At 38.5% G+C, this 18,045-nt stretch overlaps 1 protein-coding gene across 1 annotated transcript in view; it reads left to right on the top strand.

Annotated features, from left to right (window-relative positions):
* LOC101849172 (protein SSUH2 homolog) overlaps window positions 1-18,045 on the top strand; it is a 33,293-nt gene that overhangs the window by 11,278 nt on the left and 3,970 nt on the right. Inside the window, exons 2-9 of the mRNA XM_005089228.3 lie at window positions 4,625-4,962; window positions 5,866-6,006; window positions 7,976-8,042; window positions 8,732-8,861; window positions 10,366-10,545; window positions 12,466-12,528; window positions 14,470-14,573; window positions 17,027-17,119. Of these exons, the coding sequence (XP_005089285.1) occupies window positions 4,625-4,962; window positions 5,866-6,006; window positions 7,976-8,042; window positions 8,732-8,861; window positions 10,366-10,545; window positions 12,466-12,528; window positions 14,470-14,573; window positions 17,027-17,119 (1,116 nt within the window). The remainder of the gene's footprint in view (window positions 1-4,624; window positions 4,963-5,865; window positions 6,007-7,975; window positions 8,043-8,731; window positions 8,862-10,365; window positions 10,546-12,465; window positions 12,529-14,469; window positions 14,574-17,026; window positions 17,120-18,045) is intronic.

Genomic DNA, 18,045 nt, shown 5'->3' with positions numbered 1-18,045 from the left:
AATTCAATATGTAGGTGGATGGTTTGAACATTTCAGCTTCTTAAAGTTGTTGAAGATGGCAAAATTTGGCGCTGGCTGTGCTATAAACAGGTTGACAAGCACTGGCCTCCTGCGTGTCTCGGGACGAAGACTTTTCAGACTTGGGAATTTGTTCTCGGAGTCATGAATCAAACAAACAAACCATCACAGGTTGAAATTGTTCGTTGATGATCTGTTGTGGCTTGCCCTTTCATCTATTCGGTGTCACTGTTATCTTTATCCTTTCCTGCCGAGACATGTGCGCTTTGTAGTGTAGTGACTTTAGCTCAGCTTTCTGTGTGGTAGCGTTTTATTGGGCTCCGTCTCCACACACCACGTCCGCCAATAAAAAGCATCTTACAGTTTGAGTTTCACTTACGCCCAAGTATTATTTCATTGAAAGTTTTTCTGAATTTTGAACTCATCCTGACGTACATGAAAATGTTCACTGACGAGTTGGCCGCTTCCATCAAGTGGATTATCGTCCAGCTGACTGTGTGGAGATTAGAGTAATGGTTCCCTTTATTGAAGTCTTTCACTAACGCCATAGCTAGTTGTATAATGTTACTGGGAATGTAACTGACGATGAAAACAACTGACAGGACTAATATCATTTTGGTGACTTGCTGAGACTTGGCGCTTCTTGTGTTCACCGCGGTTTTATTGACCCCCTGAGAACCGTCGCCATCAGGGTTGTGCGAGACGAGGTTGCTGAATTTTTTGGTTTGTCTTTGGAGGCTTATGACAAGGATCAAGGAGCAGACAACGACAAGAATATACGAGACACTTGTGAGGAGGACTCCGACGATGAACGAAATTCCATCAACGTCACCGCGCTCTTCACGGTACACAAGGCCGAATACTGTTTTGTTCGTCTCAGGCTCAAATTTCCAGCCGAGCATGCTGCTGTAGTAGGTTGGGGTGATGCTGCATGCCATGAGGACGTAAATGACCAAGACGGTGGTGCCCACTCGCCTGGGAGTCACGACTGTTTTCACTTTCAAGGGCCAAATGACGCAGAGACACCGCTCAAATGTGATGAGAGCGGTAATCCAGCTGGTGACTCTAGTGAAACACAACCTAGGCCAGCCGAAGGCCAGATACTCTACTTCTGGAGCTTTGAACGGAAGGTCAAGACTAGAGATGAGAGGGTTATGGAAAAGTGTGATGAAAATAAGAAATACTAGTCCACACAAGTCAGCTACTGCCAAGCCTAAGAGTGAGATGTTTACCGTATCTTTTAGCCCCATGCGAAGGAACACGATGATGTTGATGGCGTTGGTAATTATGCCGAAGAGGCTGATGATGCCACAACCAAAGACCCAGTTGGTATAAACGAGGATTGTCAAGGCTTTGTCGCTTATCAGCTTTGGCGGTTCGGTAGTGTATAACACATTCGTCGCGTTATTCGTTGTCCACTCCATTGCTGTTGAACTTCTAACGTTTATTGATTTCTGATGTCCTTTAACGCCGAAACGAGATTTAAATTCTGGCAATGGACCAAACTTAACGCTTATTTAGTTTAGGAAAAACTCAAAAGGATATTAGAGCAAGAAAGAAAAAGCCCAATATTCAAAAAGCTGATTCTGAGAATATTCTTGCGAGGCTGGAGGTATAACTGAGCCGTGTACTTTCCAACAGAAATCAGCAAAGTGCTACTGGGTGTACGGAGAGAAAAAGCAAACGCCTTTGCCAGTTTTTTTTTTAAATCTGGCGAAAGTGCGTCCAATGTTCTCCCAGTCTCTGTTCCTCGCGGCAAAAAACTATGCCAGAGCCAGCACACATAAAAGAGAGCAGCAAACACGACGAGGCTTGCTTTAGGAAGACAGTCTTTCCTTCAATAATGATAATCATAAATAGCGTTTGTATAGCGCATATATCCCCGCTCGACAGCAAGACCTATATTACGCGTTTTACACTATAGTAAATACAATGTCTTATGTGAATTGTGCACGGTTTACATAATATAATTTTTGAACTATGAAAATGTCAAATTAGGTCAGCAGTTATCTTAAGTCTAAATACCACAATTGGATTTTCTGTTGATGTTTAATGAAACACTGGAACCCTCGAGCGATTTCAGTAAAAAGGGGAGTTCGAAATAAATTAGATGTTAATAATATGAACTACTGAGAGTCGTAACCAAGAAAGCGTATAATATTTATCTGACAATATCTGCACTTATCTTATCACTACGACACATCGCTGAAAAAAGAATTGATTGCCTGTGGTTTGTGTGCATAGACTTCAGATTTAAGTATACAGATGTTTTATTACGGAAGGTGCCACCACAAACGCCGAGAGGTTTACACCTATTTGCAATAGCAGCTTTCAAAAATTCAAACCAATAGATAGGCTTTGTTGTCAGTAGTTCCCCCCCCCCCCAACCCCTGTATTTGACATTTCTCAAGCCTTTTACAAATTATCGCTTAAACCGGGAGAAACAAAATGTCTGTTTAAACAAATCGTGAGCGTTATGTTGGGCAGGAGGAATGGCGATAGAGAGTAAACAGAGTAATTATTTTTGTGGAAGGATGAAATTACACAAAGCCTTTGTGCTCGAGGTGTTATAATGGCGATTTTTAAAAAATAAATGGCACCATCTTAGAACAAAATGAGGTTTGTAATTTCTATGATTACTGCATGTGGCGTTACCTTTGTCGATGGAAGCTTATGTGAAGATGTGAAGTCTTAGGTAAAGAGAGTGAAAAAAAGAGGTTAGGAAAAACAGATTTTGAATCTTGTACTGGTACTTTTTTTCCCTAGTTCTTTTGCTGGGTTTTTTTTCTCAAAGACTTCTTGAAGACAGGTTAGTCACTACAATCTTTTGTGCCACGTGCATTAAAATACACGTGAGGTTAGTTAGGGGTGAAGATCCTAGTTTGGAAGAAAAAAACGAGATTTAAAAAAAAGTAATAATTGTTCCTGTTTTTACTCATTAGCCTACTTCTATTCCTCCTCTTCATCCTCTCACTTCATTCTCAATACACTTTTAGGTTCACCATGCATTTCTGTAATGCTTTTTAGATCAGTTATTTACTATGACGTCATATTTTTCACCTTTAAAAAAAATATAGTGAAATGTTTGTCCATTTTATAGACTGATCTGTAATGAAAAATGACATTTTAGTTTATGTAGTTAACATTCATGTGACCTTCTTCGTTCGGTCCCAGACTAGGGCATAGATCTAGAGATTGTTAACTAAACATTGTCTCGCATAATGCAACAGATGTTACGAGTATTGTGGTTTTCCCAGTTCAAGCTTTGTGTCTGCTGCCTGTCGAGCTGCTGCTTTCTCATTTCCACAGTGCTTTTAGTTATAGTTATAGATATTGGTCGCAATTTTATCGGGAGTTTTCGGTTTTGCTTTTGCGTGTGTGTATGTTTTTTTTTGTAGGAAATAAATTTCAGGTTTGACTATAGTCCGCTTGTTTCTTAGTTTTACTAAGATGTTTACTACACTTGCAGCAAAATAAGGCCATAGCCATAATATAAGTGCCGAATATTAGAGATGCTACAGGGAGGGTAACAAACCCCCGAAAAGAAGAGGACGAGAGATCAGGACGGTAGATGTTTGATAGGAAAGAAGGAGCAAACCACACCAAAGCACCCGCCAACTACCGACTTAAGACTTGTTTGATATTCATCTGCAAAGATAGCCTATTCATAACGACAATAATAATATTCACGAACTGTTCCTCCAGCTTTTACACATTTACCGTAAAGTTTAGAGGGTCAATTCTGAAAAGGTTTGAATTTGAAATAATTATATGGGCATCCGGTAAAGGCTTTGATGCCAGCCACCAGATCGCGACCAGCACCCCATTTGGTGGACGAAACACTCGCCTTACTCAGTCGCACATTCACCGCTCTTGCCGCTTCTGTCTTTGAATTTACCACCACCTTCGTCGAGGAATGCGAACATTCAAGATATTGCCACTGGTAAATGAGAATTTTAAAATTCCATCATTACGTCGGTCCTGGGAAAGACTGGAAGAAAAACTGAGACAGACAGAGAGACCGACAGACAGGCAGACCAAGAGAGAGAGAGAGAGAGAGAGAGAGAGAGAGAGAGAGAGAGAGAGAGAGAGAGAGAGAGAGAGAGGGAGAGAGAGAGAGAGAGAGAGAGAGAGATAGATAGAGAGAGAGAGAGAGAGAGAGAGAGAGAGAGAGAGAGAGAGAGAGAGAGAGAGAGAGAGAGAGAGAGAGAGAGAGAGAGAGAGAGAGAGAGAGAGAGAGCATTCGTACTTCGACCGAAGATGCCATTTTTGTGTTTTTTGCGCAATATGACTGGGTTCAACTAAATTCGATTTTGTAGCCATAATTTGTGTTTTTTAGGTTACGAGTCATCTTCTTCTTCTTCTTCTCCTCCTCCTCCTCCTCCTCCTCCTCCTCCTCTTCTTCTTCTTCTTCTCCTCCTCCTCCTCCTCGTCTTCTTCTTCTTCTTCTTCTTCTTCTTCTTCTTCTTCTTCTTCTTCTTCTTCTTCTTCTTCTTCTTCTTCTTCTTCTTCTTCTTCTTCTTCTTCTTCTTCTTCTTCTATTATTATTATTTTTTATTAATATTGTTATCATATATCCTTATCATCATTATTCTATTATCTCCAGCCAAGGCGTGCCGTCCTACTCAGGACAACCTCCACCGCAAGCTGGCTACCCACCCCAGGGAGGTGCACCGGGATACCCCCCACAAGGAGGTGCACCAGGATACCCCCCACAAGGAGGTGCACCAGGATACCCCTCACAAGGAGGTGCACCAGGATACCCACCCCAAGGAGGTGCACCAGGATATCCCCCACAAGGTGCACCAGGATACCCCTCACAAGGAGGTGCACCAGGATACCCCTCACAAGGTGCACCAGGATACCCACCCCAAGGAGGTGCACCAGGATACCCACCCCAAGGAGGTGCACCAGGATACCCACCCCAAGGAGGTGCACCAGCAGGTACTATCAATTCCAAACAAACAGTCAATCCATTTGTCAATCAGGAAGCCGGTCATTGCGAGGAGTTAATTTTATCAGTCATTCAATCACTGTGACTGATGCTTAATTGATTAATCACCTACTTTCTGAGCAAGTCTATCGATAAGATAAGATAAGAAAAACTTAAGGTAAGCCAAGATGAGATAAGATAAGATAACATTTTATTGATCTTCACAAAGACAAATTAGCTGTAGCATGGTAAATACATGCACAGGCACACGCACACTCACAGGCTAACTCACACGGACATGCACTAATTGCTGACACACACTTACACTGTTAGTGAATATCAATCAGTCATCTAATCTACCTGAAACTTGATTTTTTCCAGAAACTATGTTTAAAATATTCTAATTAAACTGGGCTTTCTTTGAAATTTTCACTCAGTCTGTTTCATCTCAAATTGCATATTGTTTTTTAAATTATTTTTTTTCTCTACTCATAAACCTTTTGTATTTTTTTCTTTGGATATAGATCTATTTATATTTTGGCAGTTACTTCTTTTTTTAAAGCCTGTCTATTTGTTTGTCTATCTGTCAAGCTTTGCAGGTGGAGACTTCGTCTGAAGTTAAGATTGTTTTTGTCTTCAGTCGAGCTCTTTTACAGCACTCACCAAATAAAAATCAGTTTCTAAGTTCTTTGTTTGCCACTGCCAAATTCAAACTTCACCTAGTCCAGTTGTTCCTTGCTGTAATAACTGGATGTTCTGCTGATATTGTCAGCCCCTTACTATGATTCTCTGTTTGTGTTTCTTCATAAAATAAAGCATTATTTTTTTTTCATCACTGTAAGGCTTGTTTTCTTTTCCGTTCCTTCTTCATTATATAATAGCCTGTTTTTGATCTCCTTCTGTTGGTACTCCAGGAGCTGTTCCAGCCTACAAAGGAGAGGTCCCGTCGCAAGATGTGAGAGATGACCCCAACATGGCCGCCCCCCAGGCCTCGGCTCCTTCCCTTGACATGATGGATCACTTGCCAGGTTATGACAACATTGGATTTGATGGAGGTGAGTTTGCTCTAGACTACATATCAAATGTTTTGCGTTAGACTTCGTCATACACCACTTTTCAGAGTAGGGTATGGCAGTCTTACACTGAGCAGTTGATATAAATGACTAAATGGATTCAACAAAAGGCGCAAAAGAAATGAAATGAAAATTCAAGTCTCAGTGTACTTTAAAGTAGGTGCCCTCTTGTCCTGAATATAAAGCTGGTAGTATCACAGAACAAGCAGCTTGTCCACAGGTTTGCTCCATAATACATTTTGGCTAATCAAACTGGGAACTACTCCCCGGGGCGGTGCTACTGACTGAAGTGTCTTTAGGCCATTCCCAAAGGGGGGACATGTTGTTGTTGTTAGCGATCCAGTAGCATCTGAGCGTTAACTCTTCTGCATTAAGGGGGGACATTAACATGTTCTTATGCACAGTAGAATTGTAATTGTAAATGGATTGATTCATCAATGTCATGCTCATAACTGTGCCTGAACTGTAACAGGGAACTGCTGCTTTTTCTTTCCTAATCCTTTCTATCGTCATTTTTTCCTCTACTTCTTTTGTATGTTTGTCACTCTTGTGACCCGCTATTTCTAGGGTGCCTTGATAATCGAAGCAGACTTTGTCCTGTTGAAGCTAGAGAGGTGAGCAGAGTAAGCCTGATTCCCTGTAAGGACTTCTCTGTCGACATCCACCCCTTGGCGCTCATATGACCTTATGCAGTTGCGAACATCGTAAAACCTCTACTAAAACAAACAAAAACTGGGAACTAATTGTGTTATTGGGAGGACTGCTGCTGAAGAATCTCTAGGCAAAATGAAAGGTCTTAAAAAAGTGGGACAAATAAATGGAGTCGATACTTTTGTGGTACATGCTCAGCATGATCTACTAACATTTTATGTTGTATGTAATAGATGTGTGTATTCAAACTTGAATCTTTAATTGTTTTAGACATGATGTAACAGTTTCATCGGTAGCTATTATACCTGACTATAATTTTTTTTTAAATCAATGAAGGTTTGGTGAGGTGAGATAAGATAAGATGAAGTGAGATAAGTTTTAATAAATTCAGTTGCATAAAACATAGAACTATTAATTGTCTTGTAGACTATTGTACAGGGTCAACATCACTTTCTACCCTATGTAAGGTTATAGAAGAGGCAGGACTTCACATATTATGCCCATCCACTTCACACCATCTCCTTTTTACAATGGTATAAACCTACACTTACATGCATGTTTTTATGCATAGCCTACAGCAGGGAAATGGGGGGGGGGGGGAGTGCAAAGTTGACTCCCCATATAACTCAAGGAATTTGAACCAGGTTCATCCACATGATAGTGTGAGTTCAGCTTGATGCCAACTGAGCTAACATGCTGAGAGTAAACTTGAATGATTTATGTCAGCAGTGTCATATTGTCAGCATTAGTACACAGGAGCTGAAGTTGTTGGTTTTTTTTGGAGAAAGTAAAAATAAAAGAATGCTCAAATCAGAACTAAGACTCGGGAACTTATTATTTTTCAATTGAAATCAAGGAAGGAAGTTTTGAAACAGAACAGGCACACCATTACCCCAGTTGGTGTCGTGCTGAACTACGGAGTGGATCACCCTGGTTTGAATCCCAGACCATGTGTTCTTCAACGGGTTGTTTTGTAGCTGTCAGCCGATTTGGCTCCGTACTATCGAAGACGAACATTAAATCTGGAGGTTTTTGCCTCATAAATAACCTAATAGTGTTGATAGGCCCTAGGGGCATTAAACTCTTATCCTTACACTTACCATGAGACAGAACTATACAAAATTGTAAAATGCCCTCTGATGTCTTTATTCAAACAATGACTTTATCTGGAAACTTTCAGAAATAGATTTAGGCAATTGTGGAATGTTACTGGCTATTGCTATACTTTGATAATCTTCATTGTCGTTGATACTCTCTTTTTCATTCAGTTAAGTCAACTGGTATCTATTTTTATTTCAAGTTTCTCTCCCACCTCCATCATATGAGGAATCACAGAGGGAGGCACCACAAAGAGACAATATTGAGAGGTAAAGGGCTCATTAGTTTAACCATGAATGAACTTTTTACTGTTCTATCCCATTTAGAGAGACCGGACTGTAATTACTCTAATCCGAATGGTCAATGACTGAAGAAGCCCTTCTTGAAGACTTCCTTTACTTTCCCCTCAGACAAACTAAATTAGACTCTCTGCAAAGAAAGACAACTGTGTACTCTCATAAAGGAAAAGTGACTAATGTTAGTTTATTTAATCGATCATCATCTTTCAGACATGATTTGTCTTTATGACCCTCATCACAACTTTAATGAGATATTGTTGATAATATTGTATTTTTATAAAACACTCTCCCTCACACACACACACACACACACACACACACACACACACACACACACACACACACACACACACACACTCGCACACAATATTTATACAAATAAATGTAATGTATAAAGCAATGTTGTCATTCTGTTATACAAATTGATAGAGATAAGTTGGGTTTTTTTTGTTGAATATGATATTATACTGATGGCAGGTTTGATTGTATTTTTACTTTTCATCTGATGCTATTTTTTAGTCCTGACTTTCAAGAGCTGCCTCTAAGAACTAGAATTTTTTATTATTAATTTTTCACTTTCTCTGTGGTTTATTTTTGCTTTCTCAACCAGCTATGTGTAAATGTACTAAAACTAAATATCATACCCTCTGTCCTTTTAGTGTACCCACAATCTCAGAGGAAGAGGCTCGTGATGCGTTGATTCAGTTTGTGTCAGAACATTGTTGCTATGGCAAAGGTCCTGCTGAGGAGATGAAGTTCAATGACCTCAATTCATCAAGTGCCTTCCATGTAAGTGTACATTTTTTATGTGACTCTTTTTTTTGATGTGAATGGATTGTTTTCTGATCATGTACTGGTTGCTGCTGGGCAGCCTGGTGCCTGTTCCTCTTCCTTTGCAGTGCTACGAATTGTCAGATTTACTTTCTGGGGAAATGCTATAACCATCATACCATTTCTTTTTTAATAAAAATAGTTTGTCCGCCAGTGTCTGATGATGACCGATGCATCCACTTCACACCATCTCCTTTTTACAATGGTATAAACCTACACTTACATGCATGTTTTTATGCATAGCCTACTTGCAATGTCTAGGTATCTTAAGGGAAAACCCGGGTCGGCGATCCAAGGCAATATCGATACAATTTTTCAAACTATCCAACTTTTGTTTTTTGCGGAAAAACATCCTTTGACATCTGTTCTATCAAGTCAAAATGAAGAAACTGTTGAAAAAACATCCTAAATGATCTAAAAGGGCGTTTGAAAAGTGCAAATTGCTCTAAAAATCCTTTTAAAAATCCCTGTTTTTTCTGTTTTTCTAAAAATCTACTTTTTGACAGATGTGACCTCATGGGTGCAAGGAGTTTTCAAAAACTACAGAAGCTAGAAGCTTCAAATTTGGTGTACAGGTGCTTTAAAATCGATTCTGGGGATCTATGAAAGGGAATCGGGAAATATTGGTAACATGAGGAAATATTCATTTTTTTGGTAATATGTACCTCAAAATTTCGTCAACTGACTCTAGTGGGTCCAATGACTTTGGGCTCACTTTTTTAGTTTTAAAGATAGGTCAAAATCCTTACATGGATCCCCAGTTCATATAGGTTTGTACTTGTGTGCCAAATTTTAGGCTGATAATTCAATATTTACTATGACATTTTTCTGCACTAAGAAACTGGTTTGAAAATCCAAGATGGCCGCCACAGAGACCCATTTTTCAGAAAAATTCAACAAATTTACCCCTTGTACATCCTATTTACCTATGAACTTCTTGCACAATTACATGAAATTGAACAAAAGTCATTCGTTTAGAAAATTTTTCCGGGAGTGTACGTCTCCCCTTAAAGAAGATAGGCTTTTATGCTTATTAAAGATGTCAAGTCCACAGTACACACTACTATCCCTGCTAACCGAGTTTCTATACATAACCATGCAAGCCACTAGAATTCAATACTACAATTTAATGAGTTGCTCTTCCAATACCTAAAATAATATGCAGAAAGTTTTAAATGTCTGTCTTCCTATCTAACTGGAGAAAGATGTTCTATTGGTGTGTCCTCCTAAATGAAGAGGATTGTTTACAAGAGGTGTAACACCACTCCTACAAACTCCCTGTATGTGGGTGGTTGGCAGGTGCTCGGGTGTGGTTTGCTCCTTCTACCCTATTAAACATCTGTCGTCCTTCTATTTCTGTGTTTGTTACTCTCTTGTAACACCTCTATTCTTCAGCACTAGATAACGTTATTGTGTTGCAAGTACCTTTAAACTTAAACTCTTACTAAAACCAAACTTGCAGTACACTCTGGAGACCTTTGGTGAGGGCCGCTCCACCAAATGGGCTCGTGAGCCCTACAAAGGCCAGCCTGTGGTAGTGAATGGACCACCTCCTGGACCCTGGGATATTCAGGCCCCGCCCCCGGCAATGTTCAAGACAACTAAACTGGATATAGAGGTACCCAACACAGCCTCAGTGAAGGTAAGGTCAATTCAATGTGTAAGCAAAGTGACTATAAATGGGTATAACATATATTAATATCATCTTTTTGGAGTCTTTCATTGGGTTTTAGTGTCACTTTTGGATAGTTTATGACTTGACAAAATGAATGTAAACATTTGCGTTTCCCTGATGATCTAATACGGCACAGGTCAAGACAGGGCCTTCTCACTTTACATCAATCAGTCTGTATTTCACTGCCTGTAGAGGAGCTGAAACAGCTGCTTCTTCATTATGGTTGGAAATTTTGGCAAATAACAATTTAAATCCTGGCTGTTCTCATCAAACGTGCTCCCAGACAGGCAGCGAATGATAGTAATTTTGATGACTGTCCTTGACAGACCATCATGTATTTTCACTGAGGATCTTTTCTGTAGGCATTGCCATTGCTCCCTCCACGGAACAACGCACAGAGAGGGGAGGGTGGACGTGGACCACTGTGTCCTAGAACGGCAACAGCGACAGCAGAGCTCTACTTACTTCAATGGATAAATCTCTTTCATTTACTGCTTTTTTCTATGACATGAAGTGAGGATGTTATGTATGGTGTACATGACCAGTAAATCTGGAAAAGCAAATATTTCAGTTCATTTCTCATCATAATCTAGAAGCTTATTTTAATGAGGAAACGAGTGCATAACATGATTTTGGTAATTCAGAGAGTGAGTTTCTGCAAATTCGAAGCCAAAATCCTCTCCGAACAAATTGGTGAAAATCTTGAAGAGAGCAGATACGAGTATATTATCAGATACAGAAACCTCTCCTCAAAACTGAAGGTCAAGAATCTGGCATAAGCAGTGGGCAAATATCAGTGCTTTAGGTAATCTACAATACCTCTACGTTAAGATCCCATTCATTTTTTCATGGTCTGCCAAATTCTAGACAGTTTTTGACAGAATAGAAAAAAACATCTTAAATGTTGGTGTTTTTTCACCTCCATAAACACAATTTAGATCATTCAGTAGGTGAGTTTCTGATCCTTCCTGTGTGCAACAACGAAGCACCTAAGCCCTACACCACTAAAGCTAGTTACAACCTTGAAGAATGTTTTACTACAAGATGGTTCTTTCATTTCTTGTGAAGAAAAGTAACCCATCTTTTAGTACATGTATGAAAAACAATGTTATTGTTGTAATTCCGTACCGCTGTCAGCTGTTCACTCAGCTGAGTTCTTATCAACTATGGCAATATGGCCCCTCAAGCCCAATTTAAGTTAACGAAGCATAAAAAAGCTAGATCTATCACCCCTTCCCCTCCAAAGACAAAGTGTGATAAAAGTTTAAAATTTATAGCAGTTGGTCTTATAGTTCCATTGTCTTAGTGTTTAGTAGTAGTACTAACTTTTTGTCTACTGCTAGACTGCAGACACTTTGTGCCTACGAATCTGCGTTGAACTTGTGGCGCCTAGTTTAGAATAGACTAGCTCTATAATGTGTCTGACAGGTGCAAAGTCTAGAAATCTTCTAACCAACTACTATTGAATGGGATAAACATGTTCAAGTACTCTGTCACACTGCACACTCTAGTGACTCTTTCTATATGTAAGAACATTGGGCAATTGCATTGGTAAATATAAAGGTTTAACAATATTGTTACTATTTTCTCAGGCCCAAAACTGCTTCATTTGTTGCTATAATTATTTATCCTAAATTCAAAATTTAATAGAACCATATAATTTTTATTCATGAAATTGCAATGTGAGTGTTGCAGCAATGCTTCCCTGATTTATCTTCTGTTCTTCCATAATCAGCTGTTCATCAAGTTGGCACACATTTTCAGGTGGTGTCGAAACTGGCGATTATGAGGACACTTTTTGTGGTTGCTCAAAGAGGGGAGTGTACTTTATGACCTTTGCTTTAATTAGTTCTGTAGGAATCTGGTTGCAATGTTTCTCTTCCTCAGCCTTGTCATGCCTGTTTTGCCTCTGGATTTCAACGTTGCTACCGATGCCATGGTAGAGGAAGGGTAAGGATTGATGAGCTCTTGCTTAGTAAGGAATAGATTACTTCCGTAGTCATTATGAAGAATTTTGTAAGACCTTGGGGGACAATGTGTAGAGGAATAGGAAAAATATGTTGTTACCTCTAGGGTCATTTTGCAATCATTTATTTGCTGCTTGATTCCAAAAAAAGCGCATGTTTTATACAGTTTACCTGAGTTGGCTATATACTTTCCTGCAGCATCGGTGACTGGGATTCACGGCTACTGCAGGGCGTTTTAAAAACTGAAGTTGCTTATGTTTTATGGCACTATGATGACTGAGCACTGTCCTTTCAGAGACAGAAGCTAAATAGGAGGTCTGGTCTCCTAACTCAAAATTACTGCTACGTAAGACTGTTGTATTTTTAACTCAGTACAATGAACTGAGCATTTCTTGTAGTGAATAGTTAAATGCGATTCTAACCCAGTACAGTCAAAATTGTCCCAAGAGGGCCACTCATTGTCAAGGAGAAAAGTGTGTTACATGTAACAGGTGGATGTCATAGACAGTGTCATTTAAAAAAAAAAATTTTCAACTCAAGGGGGAATGCAAGACGTGGTCGTTTGTACAGGTGATTGTCTTGGACTGGTGATTGTTAGAGCAGGTTTGACTGTGCCATGCTCCTTTGGGCCTGCACTCACACACAAACCTGTAGTGTAAGTGAAAACATATTTAATTTGCTCACTCTTGACACAAGTGATGGTCAGAGTATGCAGTAAAGTTATTCACAGGCAGAAACTTTGTCTTTGTGAATTCTGGTCAATTCAGTGAACAGGTTTAATGATCTTATTGTGCTCCAAAGGAAGCTATACTAATAATAAACAGTATTGATTCATGTCAGTGATGATGTTCTCAGTCTAATGAATGATTCTCTGAGCTTACAAAAAATTGGCTTTTAAAAACTCATCTTCCACTTTACTGTCATGTTGACGTTAAGGAGCCATTTCTTTTTGAACGGGTCAACATTATAGGGCCGTCGTTTGTGTATTTAATACATGACATTTCTTTCCCCCGATGTGTCTGTATTATGGGATGTGCTTGCAATACAAACAATTTTATAAAGTTAAAGAGCTATTGAGGGACTTCATCTGACTTCAAAGTCTATTGGAAAACAAATGTGAGGCAGCGTGGTGGAATCCGGCTCTCGTCAAGTTTTGGGCATGTAGAGTTATTGGTATCATCTTAAAGATTGTTTATTTGTCTTTATATGGATGAAAAAAATATCCATTTATCTTGAATACAAATCGAGATATTTGCGGAAAAAGAAGGTGGGGTTCACCTATTTTCATAGGTAAAATTAGTGAGAAAATGGCAGCAAAGATTTGTCATTTCCTAAGCTAAAGAGTCCGTGATAACTAAACATTTACACTTTTTGTATCTTTAATCAACGTTTTAAAGAAAAATCAACACATAAACGAGTTCTTTGATAGGTATGAAAAGAGTTTAGCCGAAAAAAAAAATTTGATAAAAATTCACAAACCTGCAGAAAAATGCAAGGTTCTTCACTTTGATTATTTGGACGAGAGCCTGATTCCACCACGCTGCCTCACAAATCATCTTTTGAAATTTGACAAAGCGGCATTGTCTCCACACTTCAGTGAGGAGAAAAATGTGGTGGAAAGAAGAAAAATGTGAGGCATAGTCCATCGAATAGAATTCTCCATAAATGTGTTAAGAAGTTGTGCTGCTCATTAAGAGGAGTTTCATTCAAATTTAGAGAAAAAGTCAACGTGATCTATGCATGCTCCTATCTCAAAAAGCAAAACAAAACTAAACACCAACCTCCCCCCCCCCCCTTTAAAACGAAAAGCAAACAAAAAACAAACAAAAACACTTTTAAAAACCATGGCAGAGATCTACAAAACACCATAGATTGGAGGTGAGAGTGAAAGTACTGATTTCATTTTCTTGTGATCCTTTTGCAGCTGTTTTGCACCTCTTGTAACGGGACAGGACGAGAACATTATTATGAGCAAGGGGAGAGGCTGCACAGACAGTGTGTTTGGTGCAATGGATTTGGTAGAAAAACGTTCGTATGATCTGTTTTTAAAAAATTGTTTATGAGTTTAGTAGATGGTGATATTTCGTTCTTAAAAACATCTAAAAGCCACAAGTTAGGTGGTTGGCAGATAGTAGGTAATTCTATTATTTGATACTGAGAAAGTTAAAGAAATAAAAAATGTGTAAAATGTGTAAGGTGTACAATGTTGATTCTTACAAAATAAAGAAAATGGGTGATACTGTCTTTATTTTCTTCGAAATACACGTGTTTTCGAAATACACGTGTTTTATAGTTAACTTTTCTTTCTTGTCACCTTTCTTTTTTGATGAGCGCAGCAGCAAATGTAACTTAATGAAGATATGTTTATTTCTTTTAATAAGCCCAGTCTTCATAAATGAATGGTAAATGCATCATGTATATTTTCAAGGTCTTTTAGCTAAGTAAGCAAAGACAACTTCTTGATTTAGTCTGCATAATTTAGTTTTGGTTGTAATGGGTTTATAGTCAACATCTTCTAAGGAACTACAATCATAGCTCTACTATTTATCAGCGGTAAACTGTTCAAGCATTCTAAGCCCAAAATTCCAAATAAAATAAAAAAATAAACAGTTTCGTATTTTGTGGTTTGGTTGGATGTGCTTGAGAAATATTGTCAAAATTCATTTTCTATGTGTTCAAAAGAGTAAAAAATAAAAGTATTGTCCTAAACCCCAATTCCCGTCATATTCACATTATGCTACAAAAAATCCTTAGCTCACTGTGTGATGGGCAGCATGTCTGGAAGTGTTTGGTTTTTTTCCTATAGCCACTATTTATGGCCATGCAGCGTACATGGCTGCATTGTCAATCCTACATTTTACTACTACGTTTCTCTTTGATGAGTCAAAACCATGTACTCAATAGCTGGTGAAGACTTGGGTGCTGGCCACACTTACAGAGTAAAGATTTATTGGATTACCAAGACTGGTCAAGTCAAAGTCAAAGAGATCCTGATGCTGAATGGACGAGGATGATTTTATGATGGGCTATTTTATTACACTACCCATACATGCTTGGTTAGTCAGAGAAAACATAGAACAAAGGAAAAGATGCTAGTCTATTGTTATATATGCAGCTCAGTCTCATCTACCATATCAGTATTTCTTCAAAGGGTGTCATAAATTTCCTTCTTTGTAATCAACAATGAACCGCCTCCAGGAAGTGATGTTAAGCATACTAAAAATGTCTATTAATTTGACTAAACTGAGTAAAAGCCTTCCTTTTCTATAGGAGAGGGGCAACAATTTGACATGCTTTCTTAAATGGCTTAGAAGCCTGTCTTTTTTATTTGTTTAATGCACTGGCATTGACTGTATTGTCTCAAATCTATCAACCCAATGCCCATCACAATTACAAAATACAGAAATTTACAGGAATTGAAAAAAAAAATCATTCCGTCACAATCTGTCTGATGTCCATGCCTTTTTTGACAGCTTGGAGCTTTGATTTGGAGATGTATTTGCAATTTTAATACCAACAAATTAATAGATTTGATTGTGTGTAAGTGAGTATGCGGGCATGCAAGTAAATGTGAGAGCACTTGTGTGTGTTCAGATTGGCGCAAGGGTTAAAAAGAAGAAAGAAGAAAAAGAAAAAAACAAAACAAAGATAAGATTCTAACTTCTTAAAGCAAAAAGTTCATAATCTGTACAATGATGACAATTTTAGTTATACTGGGCCACAATTGCAAAAACATGTCATCACAAGATAATGTATTCAACTAAAAGTATAGGTCTATAGGTCTATAGCTCTACCTTCCTTTTAAAAAACAAGAAACAAATTTTCCTTTTGCCTAAAAATTATTCTCCCTGGGCTTAGAATACTTAGAACATATGAACAGATTGCCAACATTATACTTCTTGGACTGCTTTTAATATTAACATCAGAAAGAAATCTTGTGCTTTCAGTACTTTCACACTTATGAAAAATGTTGATACTTTTCTAAGTTTTTTTCATATGAAAGTTTTCCACACCTTTGAACCTTTCAAGTGAATGTTAATGATCTCAGAAGTGACCCTGTAGCTCTTTATAAAGTTTGTGTAGCACAAAAAAATAACTTCACTTTTTTGTAGTTTATCTGAGGTAAAATCAACGTACAGGGTTTTGTTAGTTCAGCTCTATCTATTCAAATTTCTATCACTTTTGGTAGGTTAAATAGAATGTACACTCTGTCTTGCACATAGCGAATTATGGACACAGTGAACATATTTTCAGGTCCTGAATTTTTTCTAATACATGTATTATATTCTTATATTCTAAAACGCAAACATAGAGAAATTTGTATATAACGAAAAGATTTCTACGCCCCATCGATTTCACTCTGTGCTTGACTGTATTTATTTATAATAATAATTTTTTGTGGTTCATTCGAGAATGCTGTACTGTATCCATGTCATTTGTATGTGCAATATGATATAATATACGTTATTATATCCTTTCAGTTGCTACACCTGTAGTGGATCGGGTCAGATAACGTGCAGTGAGTGTAAGGGAAGAGCCAATCTGCGTTGGTTTATCTTGCTCACCATAAAGTGGTAAGAGTCTGCCCCAACCCTGCTTTATATAACAGAGTGTGCAGAGGTCTTGAAAATACAGTGGAGTCCACGTGAACTGAAATCTGCACGACTGCTGGATTTTCTTCGGTGTAACTGATAGCAAATTTAAAAATCTGCTATATGTTTTCTTATGGTAAACCACTGCTTTCAAATTAATGGTGTTCACTTTTAATGGACTCCAATATATGTAGTAAATTCAAATACCTCACAAATAAAGAAAGGTTTTTTCTTTATTCCAACCTTAGAATTGGAGAACGCAGAGTACAGCAAATGCTTGTCAGTGATGTGAGCATTGTCCAACTCTATTTACACGCTGCAGTCATAGTTGAGGACAGAAGCATTTCTGCTGATTCTCCAATAAGCTCAAAATGCTATGTCCCCCCACTTTCCTGTCCCCCTACCTCTACACACATTGCATATAAGCATCTCAAATTACTCGTACTCATAAACCACTGGCATTTTCATACCAATACTGACCCCCCCCAGGAGAACTGACTAAAATCCTTCATGTGTTCAGATGTTTTTATCCCTCTGTAAAATAATATATAAGGGTATGGGTTTAACATTTGCACCAACACTTTTAGGTTATTCATGAACCGGGACCTTTGAATTTAATGTCTGTCTCCGACTGGAAAAAGCAAAACGGGTTGAGAGGCTTGAAAACTGCACAAGATGACTCGAGTTTTAGAACACCCAGTCTTGGATTCGAACCAGGGTCATCCGTTTCATAGTCCAGCATGATACCAATTGAGCCAATGGAATGCCCTGTTCTTCTTTGTGGAGTGGATGTTATGGTGTCGATGAAATAAGACCTCTGATTAGTCGCACAAAATGACTGTGTGTCATAGTTTGATACACAAGTAGCTAAGGTGGGAAAAGAGAGGAAGGAGAGTATATAAGCCTCA

This window comes from Aplysia californica, unplaced genomic scaffold, assembly GCF_000002075.1.
Source record: "Aplysia californica isolate F4 #8 unplaced genomic scaffold, AplCal3.0 scaffold00004, whole genome shotgun sequence".
Classification (NCBI taxonomy): Eukaryota; Metazoa; Mollusca; class Gastropoda; order Aplysiida; family Aplysiidae; genus Aplysia; species Aplysia californica.
Note: the sequence above shows the minus strand (reverse complement) of the source record. Positions and strands in the feature narration are given on the sequence as shown.